Raw genomic sequence first — 15,836 nt, forward strand, 5'->3', positions numbered from 1 at the left:
AGGACATCCACTCAGAGACCCCATCCAAAGGGAAATAAATCACAAAGATGGGGAGAAACCAGTGCAAAAGGCTGACAATTCCAAAAACCAGAACACCTTTTCTCCTCCAAAGGATCACAACTCCTTGCCAGCAAGGGAACAAAACTGGATGGAGAATGCATTTGAAAAATTGACAGAAGTAGGTTTCAGAAGGTGGGTAATAACTAACTACTCTGAGCTAAAGGAGCATTTTCTACCCAATGCAAGGAAGCCAAGAACCTTGAAAAAAGGTTAGACAAATTGCTTACTGGAATAACCAGGTTAGAGAAGAACATAAGTCACCTGATGGAGCTGAAAAAAACAACACAAGAACTTCGTGAAGCATACATAAGTATCAATAGCTGAATCGATCAAATGGAAGAAAGGATATAAGAGACTGAAGATCAAATTAATGAAATAAAGTGGGAAGACGAGATTAGAGAAAAAAGAATGAAAAGGAACAAATAAAGCCTCCCAAGAAATATGGGACTATGTGAAAATACCAGATCTGTGTTTGATTGGTTACCTGAAAGTGATGGGGAGAATGGAAGCAAGCTGGAAAACACTCTTCAGGATATTATCCAGGAGAATTTTCCCAACCTAGCAAGAGACATCAACATTCAAATTCAGGAAATACAGATAACACCACAAAGATACTCCTCAACAAGAACAACCCAAGACACATAAGCGTCAGATTCACCAAAGTTGAAATGAAGGAAAACATTTTAAGGGCAGCCAGAGAGAAAGGTCGGGTGACTCACAAAGGGAAGTCCATCAGACCAACAGTAGATCTCTGCAGAAACACTACAAACCAGAAGAGAGTGGGGGCCAATATTCAACATTCTTAAAGAAAAGAATTTTCAACCTGGAATTTCATATCCAGCCAAACTAAACTTCATAAGTGGAGGAGAAATAAAATTCTTTACAGACAAGCAAATGCTGAGAGATTTTGTCACCACCAGGCCTGCCTTACAAGAGTTCCTGAAGGAAGCACTAAACATGGAAGGTAACAACCAATACTAACCACTGCAACAACATACCAAATTGTAAAGGTTATCAACACTATGAAAAAACTGCATCAACTAATGGGCAAAATAACCAGCTAGCATCATAATGACAGGATCAAATTCACACATAACAATATTAACCTTAAATGTAAACAGGCTAAATGCCCCAATTAAAAGACACACAGACTGGCAAATTGGATAAAAAGTCAACACCCATCAGTGTGCTGTATTCAGGAGACCCATCTCATGTGCAGAGACACACATAAGCTCAAAATAAAGGGATGGAGGAATATTTACCAAGCAAATGGAAAGCAAAAAAAAAGCAGGTGTTACAATCTTAGTCTCTGATAAAACATACTTTAAACCAACGAAGATCAAAAAAGACGAAGAAGGGCATTACATAGGTAAAGGGATCAATGCAACAAGAAGCGCTAACTACCCTAAATATATATGCACCCAATACACAGGAGCACCCAGATTTATAAAGCAAGTTCTTAGAGACCTACAAAGACACCTAGACTCCCATACAATAATAGTGGGAGACTTTAACAACCCACTGTCGGTATTAGACAGATTGAGACAGAAAATTAGCAGGGATATTCAGAACTTTAACTCAGCTCTGGACCAAGCAGACCTAATAGACATCTACAGAACTCTCCCTACCCAAATCAACAGAATATACATTCTTCTCAGCACCACATCACATTTATTCTAACATTAACCACATAATTGGAAGTAAAACACTCCTCAGCAAATGCAAAAGAATGGAAATGATAACAGTCTCTCAGACCATAGTGCAATCAAATTAGAAATCAGTATTAAGAAACTCACTCAAAACTGCACAATTACATGAAAACTGAACAACCTGCTCCTGAATGACTACTGGGTAAATGATGAAATTAAAGCAGAAATAAAGAAGTTATTTGAAACCAATGAGAACAAAGACACAATGTACCAGAATCTCTGGGACACATTTAAAGCAGTGTGTAGAGGGAAATTTGCAGCACTAAATGCCCACAACAGAAAGCAGGAAATATCTAAAATAGACACCCTAGCATCACAAAAGAGCTAGAGAAGCAAGAGCGAACAAATTCAAAAGCTAGCAGAAGGCAAGAAATAACTAAGATAAGAGAAGAACTGATAGAGATTGAGATACGAAAAACCCTTCAAAACATCAATGAATCCAGGAGCTGGTTTTTGAAAAGATCAACAAAATAGAATAGCAAGAAGAATAAAGAAGAAAAGAGAGAAGAATCAAATAGATGCAATAAAAAATGATAAAGGGGATATCACCACTGATCCCACAGAAATACAAACTACTGTCAGAGAATACTGTAAACACCTCTATGCAAATAATCTAGAAAATCTAGAAGAAATAGATAAATTCCTGGACATACACACCCTCCCAAGTCTAAAGCAGGAAGAAGTCGAATCCCTGAATGGACCTATAACAAGTTCTGAAATTGAGGCAGTAAATAATAGCCTACCAAGCAAAAAAGTCTAGGACCAGCTGAATTCACAGCCAAATACTACCAGAGGTACAAAGAGGAGCTGATACCATTCCCTCTGAAACTATTCTAAGCAACAGAAAAAGAAGGAATCCTCTCTAACTCATTTTATGAGGCCAGCATCGTCCTGATACCAAAACCTTGCAGAGACACAACAAAAAAAGAAATTTCAGGCCAATATCCCTGATGAACATCGACACAAAAGTCCTCGATAAAATACTGGCAAACTGAATCCAGCAGCACTTCAAAAAGCTTATCTAACATGCTCAAATCAGCTTCATCCCTGGGATGCAAGGCTGGTTCAACATATGCAAATTAATAAACATATTTCATGAAATAAACGGAACCAATGACAAAAACCACATGATTATCTCAACAGGTGCAGAAAAGGTCTTTGAGAAAATTTAACACCCCTTCATGCTAAAAACTCTCAAAACACTAGGTATTGATGGAACATATCTCAAAATAATAAGAGCTATTTATGACAAACCCACAGCCAATATCATACTGAATGGGCAAAAACTGGAAGCATTTCCTTTGAAAACCAGCACAAGACAAGGATGCCCTCTCTCACCACTCCTATTCAACATAGTATTGGAAATTCTGGCCAGGGCATTTGGGCAAGAGAAAGAAATGAAGTGTATTCAGATAGGAAAAGAGGAAGTCAAATTGTCTCTGTTTGCAGATGACATGATTGTATATTTAGAAAACCCCATCGTCTCAGCCCCAAATCTCCTAAAGCTGATAAGCAACTTCAGGAAGGTCTCAGGATACAAAATCAATGTGCAAAACTCACAAGCATTCTTATACACCAGTAACAGACAAACAGAGAGCCAAAACATGAATGAACTCCCATTCACAATAGCTTCAAAGAGAAAAAAATACCTAGGAATCCAACTTACGAGGGATGTAAAGGACCTCTTCAAGGAGAACTACAAGCCACTGCTCAGTGAAGTAAAAGAGGACACAAACAAATGGAAGAACATACCATGCTCATGGATAGGCAGAATAAATATTTTGAAAATGGCCATACTGCCCAAGGTAATTTATAGATGCAATGCCATCCCCATTAAGCTACCAATGACTTTCTTCACAGAATTGGATAAAACTGCTTTAACGTTCATATGGAACCAAAAAAGAGCCCACATTACCAAGTAAATCCTAAGCCAAAAGAACAAAGCTGGAGGTATCACGCTACCTGACTTCAAACTATACTACAAGGCTACAGTAACCAAAACAGCATGGTACTGGTACCAAAACAGAGATATAGACCAATGGAACAGAACAGAGCCCTCAGAAATAACACCACACCTCTACAACCACCTGATCTTTGACAAACCTGACAAAAGCAATGGGGAAAGGATTCCCTATTTAATAAATAGTGTTGGGAAAACTGGCTAGCCATATGCAGAAAACTGAAACTGGACTCCTTCCTTACAACTTATACAAAAATTAACTCAAGATGGATTAAAGACTTAAGACCTAAAATCATAAAATTCCTAGAAGAAAACCTAGGCAGTACCATTCAGTACATAGGTGTGGGCAATGACTTCATGACTAAAACACCAAAAGCAAAGGCAACAAATGCCAAAATTGACAAATGGGATCTAATTAAACTAAAGAGCTTCTGCACAGCAAAAGAAACTATCATCAGAATGAACAGGCAACCTCCAGAATGGGAGAAAATTTTTGCAATTTATCCATCTGACATAGGGCTAATATCCAGAATCTACAAAGAACTTAAACAAATTTACAATTAAAAAACGCCATCCAAAAGTGGGTGAGGGATATGAACAGACACTTCTCAAAAGAAGACATTTATGCGGCCAACAAACATATGAAAAAAAGCTCATCATCACTGGTCATTAGAGAAATACAAATTAAAACCACAAAGAGATACCATCTCATGCCAGTTAGAATGGCAATCATTAAAAGTCAGGAAACAACAGATGCTGGGGAGGATATGGAGAAACAGGAACGATTTTATACTGTTGGTGGGAGTGCAAATTAGTTCAACCATTGTGGAAGTCATGGCGATTCCTGAAGGATCTAGAACCAGAAATACCATTTGACCCAGGAATCCCATTACTGGGTATATACCCAAAGGATTATAAATCGTTCTACTATAAGGACACATGCATATGTATGTTTTTTTGCAGCACTATTCACAATAGCAAAGACTTGGAACCAACGTAAATGCCCATCAATGATAGACTGGATAAAGAAAATGTGGCACATATATACCATGAAATACTATGCAGCTATAAAAAAGGATGAGTTCATGTCCTTTGCAGGGACATGGATGAAGCTGGAAACCATCATTCTCAGCAAACTAACACAAGAACAGAAAACCAAACACCACTGTTCTCATAAGTGGGAGTTGGACAATGAGAACACGTAGACACAGGGAGGGGAACATCTCATACTGGGGCCTGTCAGGGGGTGGGGGGCTAGGGGAGAGATAGCATTAGGAGAAGTGCCTTATGAAGATGATTGTTTGATGGGTGCAGCAAACCACCATGGCACATGTATACCTATGTAATAAACCTGCATGTTCTGCACATGTACCCCAGAACTTAAAGTATAATTAAAAAAAACACCAGTTGACTGTACTCACCCTGTTTTACTATCAGATGCTCAATCTTATTCATTCTAATTACATTTTTGTATGCATTATTTGAAGAAATTTATCCACTCTGCCAATCTTCCATTTTTCTTATTTATTTAATCCTAATTTCTCTTTTAAGACCAAATCCAGATGAAAAGTTGGCTTATAATCTTATAACAGTTCCCTTGTTTGTCGTGAATCACATTTCAACCCAAAGGATTCCCTTTAGCATTCCTTGCAGAGTAGATCTAGTAAAAACATATTCTCTTAGCTTGTGTTCATCTGGGAAGGTCCTCATTATTGACAGGCATGTTTGCCCGGCATAGAATTCTCAGCTGACAGCTTTTTCTTTCAGCACTTTGAATATATCAATCCAGTGCCTTCTAACCTCCAAGGTTTCTGCTGATGATCTTTTTGAGGTTCTTTTGTATGTGACAAATTGCTTCTCCTTTTCTGCTTCAAGATTCTCCATCATTTTTTTTTTTTTTTTTTCCTGACTGATTATAACATGTCTTGGTGGATGTATTTGAGTTTATTTTGAGTTTATTGTACTTCCTGGATTTGTGTCTTTCACCAAATTTAGGAAGTTTTGGCTTTTCTGCAAATACTCTATTTCCTTGCCTCTCTTGTATTCTTCTACATTTCCCATGTTTGTGTTGGTCAGGTTGATGGTGTCCCATAGGTCCTTTGGGTTCCGTTTATTTTTCTTAATTCTTTTTTGCTCTGATTCTCAAACTTGATAATTTCAATAGTCTTATACTTAAATTCACAGATTCTTTTTGGCATTCCCAGGTTTGCTGTTGAACTCCTCTGGTGAATTCATTATTTCAATTATGGTACTCTTTAGTTTTAGAATGTCTATGTGGTTATTATAATTTCAGTCTCTTTTTTGATATTTGTAAGTTGTTCTCTTGGTTCTCTCTAGTTCTTGTATGTTTTAGCTTTTGAGTATATTAAAGACAGTTGATTTAAAGTGTTTGTTTAAGAATTGTTATGTTTGGTTTGCCTCAGGGATAAATGTCAATTTATATTTTTCCTGTGATTGGACCACACTTCCAGTTTCTTTGTATGCTTTGTGATTTTCTTGTTCCTGCTGAAACTGGGCATTTTAATATTATAATTTGGTAACTTTAGAAATCACTTTCTTATTCTTCTCTAGACTTTGCTGTTCTTAATTATTGAAGTCTTCAATCATCCATTTGTTTTTATGAATTTTTCTGACTTTTTTTGCAGTATATTTATTTCTAGTCATGTGTGGTCACTGAATTCTCTCTCTTTAGCTTGTGTTCAGATAGTGTTTTAACCGGCATTTTTCCTGGAGGGCCAGGATTCAAACAGCAACAACCAAAAAGTAAAAAAACTAAAAAAAAAACAACAAAACCCCTTTCCTATTATTTGCAAATTGACTGTCCTTAGCCCTTTTTAAGCACTTAGCCTGGTCCGTTTAGAACTTCATCTTAGTCTTCACTGCTTGCTTGCACTGAGCATAGCGATTAGCCAGAAGTAAAACCTTAGAGTCTTTTGAGGTCTTTGCCAAGCTTCTCCTGTTCTGGGTATGTGCTTGGTGTTCTGAATTCCCTAACCTATTTATGCCTAGTGTTCCATTATTGGAACGCTAAGCATGTGGGAGTTATATGCTACTGCTCAAGGTCATTTAAAGGTCTGATTGCAAAAATTTAAAAAATTGCAACCTCAGGCATAAATGGGCTATAATGTACACAGTGCTCTTGATTGCCCTCATTTCCCCCCAAAAAAGTCTCTCTTTAGCTTTTTTTTTTCTTTTGGAATTCATTTGAGAATGGTATTTATCTCCTGGATTTATCTATATTTTACAAACTATTCTTTTATTAACTCTTTTTCCAGTTTTTATTTTGTTATAATTTGTGCAATTTTATACATTTAGATTTGTACGATTCTGTATTTTACATCCATTTTGTTTTCTTTCTTTCTTTATTTCTTTCCTTTTTTTGAGACACAGTTTTACTCTTTTTGCCCAGGCTGGAGTACAGTGGTGTGATCTTGGCTCACTGCAACCTCTGCCTCCCAGGTTCAGGTGATTCTCCTGTCTCAGCCTCCCGAGTAGCTGGGAATACAGGTGCCTGCCTCCATGCCTGGCTAATTTTCGTATTTTTAGTAGAGATGGGGTTTCACCATGTTGGCCATGCTGGTCTTGAACTCCTGACCTCGTGATCCTCCCGCCTTGGCCTACCAAAGTGCTGGGATTACAGGCGTAAGCCACCGCACCTGGCCCATTTTGTTTTCTAGTAGTGTTCAGAGTATTTGCTTTGTTTTCAGTTAGGCAAATATTAACATTTAATTTTGGAATGCTCTTTTTTTAGTCTGTGGTTTTTTTTTTGTTTGTTTTGAGATGGAGTCTCACTCTGTCACCCAGGCTGGAGTGCAGTGGCACAATCTTGGCTCACTACAATCTCCACTTCCCGGGTTCAAGCGATTCTCCTCCCTCGGCCTCCCAAGTAGCAGGGATTACAGGCGTCCACAACCACGCATGGCTATTTTTTGTCTTTTTAGTAGGGATGGGGTTTCACCATGTTGGCCAGGCAGGTCTTGAACTCCAGACCTTAGGTCTCTCCCAAGCTTCAGAATCATCTCTGTAGCCTTCCACTGGACATGCTCACTTCCATGACATGAAGACATTCCAAGAGCTGCATGGCCTGCATGTGTCTTATTGTCAATCTGCACTCTCCCCTTCCTCAACACCCAACCTCCTGGTTCTAATTTCCAGACCTTCTAATGCCTCTATGCAGGCCCTCTGGAAGTAGCCCTTCCTCTCTTGTTTAGTGAATTCCCTCTTCCACATCTCCACTACTGCCTCTTAATATAGACAATCTACCTCTAACGCTGCTCTCCAGCAGTCTCCAATCTACTTTGGTGGCATTGCTTCCTCAGTGAAAACTGAATTATGTTACAGAGATTCAGTTGTGTATTTCCAGTTCACCATCAACTTCTGCTATTCGCGTCAATGACCTGGAGTTGGGGGCGCAGGGAGCCTATGGCCTAAAAGAAGTGTGCAAGATAATTGTGTTTATGTCATATACTGCCAGTCCTTTAGGGCTTGGGAGGAAAATATCAGCATGCCTATTTATGTTTTTATCTATAAAATAAGAACAAAATTAAGCTTTCCTTATATGTAGATTGATTGTATTTTATTTACTTTATAAATAAATATAAGTAAAACTAGTAGTTGCTAAAAATTTTTACAGATTAGTTGAGTGATAAATATTTGGAGAACACTAACAGGATTAAAGCCAAAAGTATTTCCTATTCTCCCTCATCTCCCATGCCTCTGCAACCTTTATCTCATCACAGGTAAGGCATGCTCTTATCCTGTTAAGCAGTTCCATTGACTTGCCTCATATTTTTTCAGGATTTTAACCTTTTCTTAAGTTTTTGTTATATGTTTGCAAAGGAACTAAAGTTTTATCACTTTAGTGAAATCTAATATGTTGACATACTTTCACACGAATTTGCACAGAACACTTTTATGATCCATCTGTGTTGCACATATCTGTGGTGTGAGTCCGTTAAGTCCTGTGGTAGGTATGTCTCTGTATGTATGTTTCCTTGTGAGAAGATATGTTCCTCTCCTGTAATTACAGGAAGACTCTTGTATTCAAATTGGAATACTCAGAAACTAAGAAAGCTCTAGGCATATGTAGGCACTAAATATTTTTGCATTAAGTAATAAATTAATGCACCAACAGGATATTTCTACTATGATTTTTTACCCACAATGTGTAACATAAAACAACATATATCATAGAGGCCCTTTATAACATTTTCTATTTAATTTTCAACAATAAAAATGGTAAGGATTAGTCCCTAAACATCCTTTTTCATGTCAACTGATTCTTATCACTTCAGACTGAGCAGAACTGTGATTTTCCAGGGATCAGTGTCATTTAGGGATGTGACTGTGGGCTTCACTCAAGAGGAGTGGCAGCATCTGGACCCTGCTCAGAGGACCCTGTACAGGGATGTGATGCTGGAGAACTACAGCCACCTTGTCTCAGTAGGTAGGTAGGAATTGTTTCCCATGTAGAAGACCAGAGTGCATGTCCTTTCCTATCAATAGAAACTTGTGGAACTTTTGTAAAATATAATATTTAGGTTTGAGATTCAGAGATCAAGGACAATTTATCCCTTTTGGATACTAGAGAGAATGACAGGATTAAATGAAGTGTGTGTGTGTGTGTGTGTGTGTGTGTGTGTGTGTGTGTGTGTGTACTGTTTGGGGTACACTGTCTTCCTCCTTCAGGAAAACCCACCCAGTTTGTCCCAAGTAATACAGTTCTCATTCACAGGATATTGCATTCCTAAACCAGAAGTGATTCTCAAGTTGGAGAAAGGCGAGGAGCCATGGATATTAGAGGAAAAATTTCCAAGCCAGCGTCATCTGGGTGAGTTAGTATGTGCCAGATGGAATTTAAAGGAAGGTAGATCACAAAGTGTAGGTTCAGATAATAAGACCATTGAAATGTTCTTCAGGAATCATGTTTTAGAGGCTCTAGAACTTTGGAACTAACATGTTGACATGACCCAAATATCCAGTGACTCTGAATCACCCAGGATCTCCCAATATCACTTCCATACACACATCTTGGGTTTTTTTTTTAAATTGTGGTATAAATTATATGGTTAAGCCAAAGATTAATAAAATATATGTGTGTATGTGTGTGTGTGTGTATAAACACTCACATATCCATCACTGAGATGAATATATAGAGTGATTTTTCAACACCCCCAGAAAGCTCCCTGGTGTACTCTTCCCAGTAAAGAGCATCCCTCCTTCTTTAAAATATTAAACATATTTTTCTATACATGCTTTTTTGAGTTGCTCATTCTTTAGCTTTTTACCATATTTATCATTTTTTTACAGAATTATTTTAAAATAGCCTGGGCCCAGTGGTTCATGCCTATAATTCCAGGACTTTGGGAGGCTGAGGTGGGAGGAACACTTGAGCCCAGGAATTTGAGACCAGCTTGGGCAAAATAGGAAGACCCCATCTCTATGAAAACTTAAAAAATCAGCCAGGCATGGTGGCACACACCTGTGGTCTCATGCCTGGCTAATTTTTGTGATCTCAGCTACTGGAGAGCTGAGGTGAGAGTCTTGTTTTAGCCTGGGAAGAGGCTGCAGTTAGCTGTGTTTGTGCCATTGCAATGCAGCCTGGGTGACAGGGCAAGATTCTGTCTCTAAAAAATAAAAAGCAGTTAAAATTAAAATTAAACATTCAACCAGTAAGGATTTCAGCGTGAAGCCTGAAAATATTTGTGTTTGGAAAAGCTCTCCAGGTAATATTGATAAACATTATTTGTTAAATACCACTGATTTAAATATCTATGTAGGGCACTAAGAAAAAAATCATAAGCAAAGTAATGGCTGCCAGGAACATAGTTGGTGAACAAAAACAGAACCGCATGAAATATTTTAAAAATCAGTGTTTAACAAAAAATATTGTTATAGCAATCCAGCTGATGTTTGTGCTTAAATGAATTATACAAACAGTCCTTTCATGTTTTTTAGTGAATGAACCTGGAAAATTTGGGAAGGCAACTTTTAAAAACACTGTTAGACTACAATCTGACAATGAAAAAACAATCAGTATGAGATTATGATGGGAATGAGCAATTTATGAGGGACAAACAGCTGAACCTACCTAGAGTGAAATATATTCATTCTAGACTCGTAAAAGAATGGCTTGGTTCTAATCTGAATCTAAATGTAAAGATATGTTTACTTCAGTGATACCTTGTTAAAAAAAAAAGTGTTTGTTCTTAGGACATTGGACTCAGTATAGTATAGGATAGTTGATGGAATAAAGGGCAAATCCCATAGCTAGAATAGAACCATAAACCTATCCTGTGACAAGGATGGCTTGTTCACTCGTTGATTTCACTCTTATTGTTGCATACTTTTATTCCTAGTGAATTAGAGCTAGAACAACAATTGAGCCAGGTGCAGTGCCTCATGCCTGTAATCCCAGCACTTTGGAAGGCCAATGTGGATGAATTACTTGAGGCCAGTAGTTCGAGACCAGCCTGGCTAACATGGCAAAATCCTGTGTCTACTGAAAACATAAAAACTAGCTGAGCATGGTTGTGTACACCTGTAGTCCCAGCTACTTGGGAGGTTGAGGCATGAGAATCGCTTGAACACAGGAAGCAGAGGTTGTAGTGAGCTGAGATCATGTCACTACTCTCCAGCCTGGGTGATAGAGCAAGACTCTGTCTCAAAAACACCACCACCACCACCAACCAACAACAAAACCACACAATTGGAGCCTGGATTACAGGACTATCTATGAATTAGAACTTTTAGAAATTCAATTTGTTGCTGCTGTGTTGAATTAAAAAGAGGTATAAGACTGAAAGTGTGCACATTGTTGTCATAATGTAGGTATGAGGAGATAATGGCCTAAACTGAGTCATGCCTTCCAATATAATGCTAACTTTATTTCTCTTACATATCCTTGTCAACTAATCTTTCTTGTCACTCTATATTTCAGAATTAATTAATACCAGTAGAAGCTATTCAAGAATGAAGTTCAATGAGTTTAACAAAGGTGGAAAATGTTTGTGTGATGAAAAGCATGAAATAATTCATTCTGAAGAGGAACCTTATGAATATAATAAAAATGGGAACAGCTTCTGGCTGAATGAAGACCTCATTTGGCATCAGAAAATTAAAAATTGGGAGCAACCTTTTGAATACAATGAATGTGGGAAAGCTTTCCCTGAGAATTCATTCTTCCTTGTACATAAGAGAGGTTACACAGGACAGAAAACCTGCAAATATACTGAACATGGGAAAACCTGTGATATGTCATTTTTCATTACCCATCAGCAAACACATCCAAGAGAAAACCACTATGAATGTAATCAATGTGGAGAAAACATCTTTGAGAAATCCATTCTCCTTGAACATCAGAGTGTTTACCCATTCAGCCAGAAGTTAAATCTCACTCCAATTCAGAGAACCCACTCAATTAACAATATTATTGAATATAATGAGTGTGGAACCTTTTTCAGTGAAAAATTAGTCCTTCATTTACAACAGAGAACACATACAGGAGAAAAACCTTATGAATGTCATGAATGTGGAAAAACCTTCACCCAGAAGTCAGCCCATACAAGACATCAGAGAACACACACAGGGGGAAAACACTATGAATGTCACGAATGTGGGAAGACCTTTTATAAGAATTCAGACCTCATTAAACATCAAAGAATTCATACAGGGGAGAGACCTTATAGATGTCATGAATGTGGGAAATCCTTCAGTGAAAAGTCAACCCTTACTCAACATCAGAGAACACACACAGGGGAGAAACCATATGAATGTCATGAATGTGGGAAAACCTTTTCCTTTAAGTCAGTCCTTACTGTGCATCAGAAAACACACACAGGGGAGAAGCCCTATGAATGCTATGCATGTGGGAAAGCCTTTCTCAGAAAATCAGACCTCATTAAACATCAAAGAATTCACACAGGCGAAAAACCTTATGAATGTAATGAATGTGGGAAATCATTCTCTGAGAAGTCAACCCTTACTAAACATCTAAGAACTCACACAGGTGAGAAACCTTATGAATGTATTCAGTGTGGAAAATTTTTCTGCTACTACTCCGGTTTCACAGAACATCTGAGAAGACACACAGGGGAGAAACCTTTTGGATGTAATGAATGTGGGAAAACCTTCCGTCAGAAGTCAGCCCTAATTGTTCACCAGAGAACTCATATAAGACAGAAACCCTATGGATGTAATGAATGTGGAAAATCATTCTGTGTGAAGTCAAAACTCATTGCACATCATAGAACACACACAGGGGAGAAACCCTATGAATGTAATGTTTGTGGAAAATCATTCTATGTTAAGTCAAAACTAACTGTACATCAGAGAACACACTTGGGGAGAAACCCTATAAATGTAGTAAGTGAGGGAAATTACTCTGGGTGAAGTCAGAACTTTGTAGAACACAGAACATAAAGGGTGAGAGAAATCTGTTAATATAATGATAATGAGAATACCTTTGGCCTAAAGTCAGTTCTCACAGTATTGAAGAGAACTTAGAGAAAAAAACAATATGAAGATATGGAATGCAGGAAAACATTATTCTGGACTTTGGACCATACATTATGTTACAAAACTAAAAGTGGAAAAAACTTACTGGTGAATGAATGTAGGAAACATTTTGCCCAGTGCCACTCCTCATTAAACATCAGAGAATTCACATGGGGTGAAACCTGTGTCAGCATCCCTAGGTTGAGAAGGGATGCATTTTTCTGCTACTACTTCAGTTTCACAGAATATCTGAGAAGACACATGGGAGAAACCATTGGGGTGTAATGAATGTGGAAAAACCTTTTGTCAGAAGTCAGCCCTAATTTTTCACCACAGAACTCATATAAGACAGGAACCCTATGGATGTAATGAATATGGAAAATCATTCTATGTGAAGTCAAGAGGCCAGAGAAAATGCACAAACTATAGGAAACTATAAGAAAGCATTTACTATGAGGTTATATTTTATGGAGTATGTGTAATAAGAAGTAGCTTCTCAGTGAACATCAGATAGTAGAGAAAGTATTTTTAACTGTATCTAATGTGTGGACGTTTTAAGTTAAAATCTAAATATAGAACAGGTGTTGAATTGCAGTATATCTAGCAATTTAAGAAAATGTGGAAAAAAGATTTGTATTGAGAAATAGCATTTTACTTTGTTAATATCGTTTAGTTCATTGTCAAGGCTGCTGTTTTCTAAGAGACTTGAAAATATGTCACTCGAGCCAATGGCTATAAGTAGTTCAAAAGTTTATTGCTTAGCCATGTGCAAAATAAGGGAAGATTTTTTAGCAAGGGGACCCACAAACAAGAATGCTCTTGTATGTCCAGGAAGAAAGAGAAAGACCCTCAATATGGGGCCATAGTACAGCAGCCCACCAGCAGGATTTTTGAATAATCCTGGGGCAGACTAAATTCAGACGACCCATCTCAGAATGGTGGATCAAAGGGGCAAGTCAATTTGCCTTGCATGCAACTTATGAGGATTAGTAGAAGAGAGTGGGTCCAGATTTCTGGTGGTTTCTGCCCTAGCAGATGTCTAACACATAAGCCAGGACATTCTGCTGTGAGTGACTTTTGTACCCAACTCTATTTCACTCCATACTGAAACATGTCTTTCATAGGTGATAAAACTTTTAAAAATGTGTATATAGATATAACTTAGATATGGAGCTTTCAAAAAGCACAAATAGGCTGGGCATAGTGGCTCGTGCCTGTAATCCCAGTACTTTGGGAGGCTGAAGTGGGCAAATCACCTGAGGTCAGGAGTTCCAGACCAGCCTGGCCGACATGAAACCCTGTCTCTACTAAAAATACAAAAATTAGCCAGGCATGGTGGTGCACACCTGTAATCCTGGCTACGAAAGAGGCTGAGGTGGGAGGATCACTTGAACCTGAGAGGTGGAGGTTTCAGTGAGCTGAGATCATGCCACTGCACTCCAGCCTGAGCAACAGAGAGTTTAAAAAAAAAAAAAAGCAAAAGTAGATTTTGCTATTGGGTAAGGTATAGTAGTTGGCAGCAGAATGGACCCATTGAGGACAACTATAAAATTACAGAAAATATTTAAATGCAAATTATTGCTATAGAAGCAAAGAGGACTAAAGGGGCAAAATTCTAGAGAGTGGTAAAAAGAATGCAGCTCTGGGGGCCCTTTCCACTTCTGACTATAGGGAAGAACCTGAATATTGAACTTGGTTCAGGCAGAGGGCCATAACCTGGGGGTCAGGGGAAGGCATGGGGGGACCAGAAACCGGGAGAACAATCAAGAGTGCAGTGTAAAGAATGAATACATTAGGGGCTTCAAACACATATAATTTCTCAAGAAATTTCCAGATGTCTCATGCTGCATAGGGCAGGAACCTGAAAAGCTAATTTGAGAAGATAATAAGTAGGATTTTTGTTTTGTTTTGTATTTGGCAGTATGAAGGAGAAATGATTAAAACTTAGGAAGTGCCAGTGGGTTGGTCCTTTGCTGAACATGCCATCAGTAAAAGCCATGGAAACAAGGTCATACTAGAGATTGATTGTGCTTGTCACAACTGCAAACAATACCTGAGTGGAATATTCAAAAACTTGCTTAGAAAGAAAACTCTAGGAACAGATGGCTTCACTGAACTTATTCCGAATATTTAAAAATAATACCAGGCTTTTATAAACTTTTCTAGAAGAAAAACGATGGAACTTTTCCATTCGGTTTTTGAGGCCAGTACAACTTTGATACCAAAACCTTAAAAAACAAAAACAAACAAACAAACAAACAAAAACACAAAAAACCATAAAGCTATAGACCAAAGTCTCATAGATTTAGATGCAAAATCCTAAAATTGAAAAAAATGTCTAGCCATATCCATAAACTATATCATCACCAAGAGATGTTTATTAGGGCAATCAAAAGATGATTTATTATTTTTTTTAAAATGTGGCCTTCCATTCCTCTTTCTTTTGATTCCCCTCTTTGAGTTTTCATGTGTCTCTCCTGACTTCCTTCCCCAGAGTGGAGGAGTTAGACTTGCCTCATGGGATGAGAGCAGTTGTGGCCTTGTTCCTGCTGGCACCAAGAGGGCTGATGGTGAGGTGTGGAAGGGACAGGGGGAGGAGATAGGCAGCATTG

The 15,836-nt window shown here is 38.1% G+C and overlaps 1 protein-coding gene across 7 annotated transcripts in view; it reads left to right on the plus strand.

Annotated features, from left to right (window-relative positions):
* Positions 1-15,549, plus strand: part of LOC105463229 (zinc finger protein 37A) — a 49,705-nt gene extending 34,156 nt beyond the window's left edge. For 5 of the 7 annotated variants that reach the window (XM_011710219.3, XM_011710214.3, XM_024787164.2 and 2 more), the window contains 3 exons: positions 9,049-9,175; positions 9,464-9,559; positions 11,669-15,549. In XM_011710219.3, the coding sequence (XP_011708521.1) occupies positions 9,049-9,175; positions 9,464-9,559; positions 11,669-13,119 (1,674 nt within the window). In that variant the 3' untranslated portion in view covers positions 13,120-15,549. Of the gene's footprint in view, positions 1-9,023; positions 9,176-9,463; positions 9,560-11,668 lie in introns of all 7 variants that reach the window. The other 2 variants (XM_024787165.2, XM_024787166.2) reach the window with 2 other exon arrangements.
* The last annotated feature ends 287 nt before the right edge of the window (positions 15,550-15,836 follow it).

The sequence above is a fragment of the Macaca nemestrina genome, chromosome 9, assembly GCF_043159975.1.
Source record: "Macaca nemestrina isolate mMacNem1 chromosome 9, mMacNem.hap1, whole genome shotgun sequence".
Taxonomy (NCBI): Eukaryota; Metazoa; Chordata; class Mammalia; order Primates; family Cercopithecidae; genus Macaca; species Macaca nemestrina.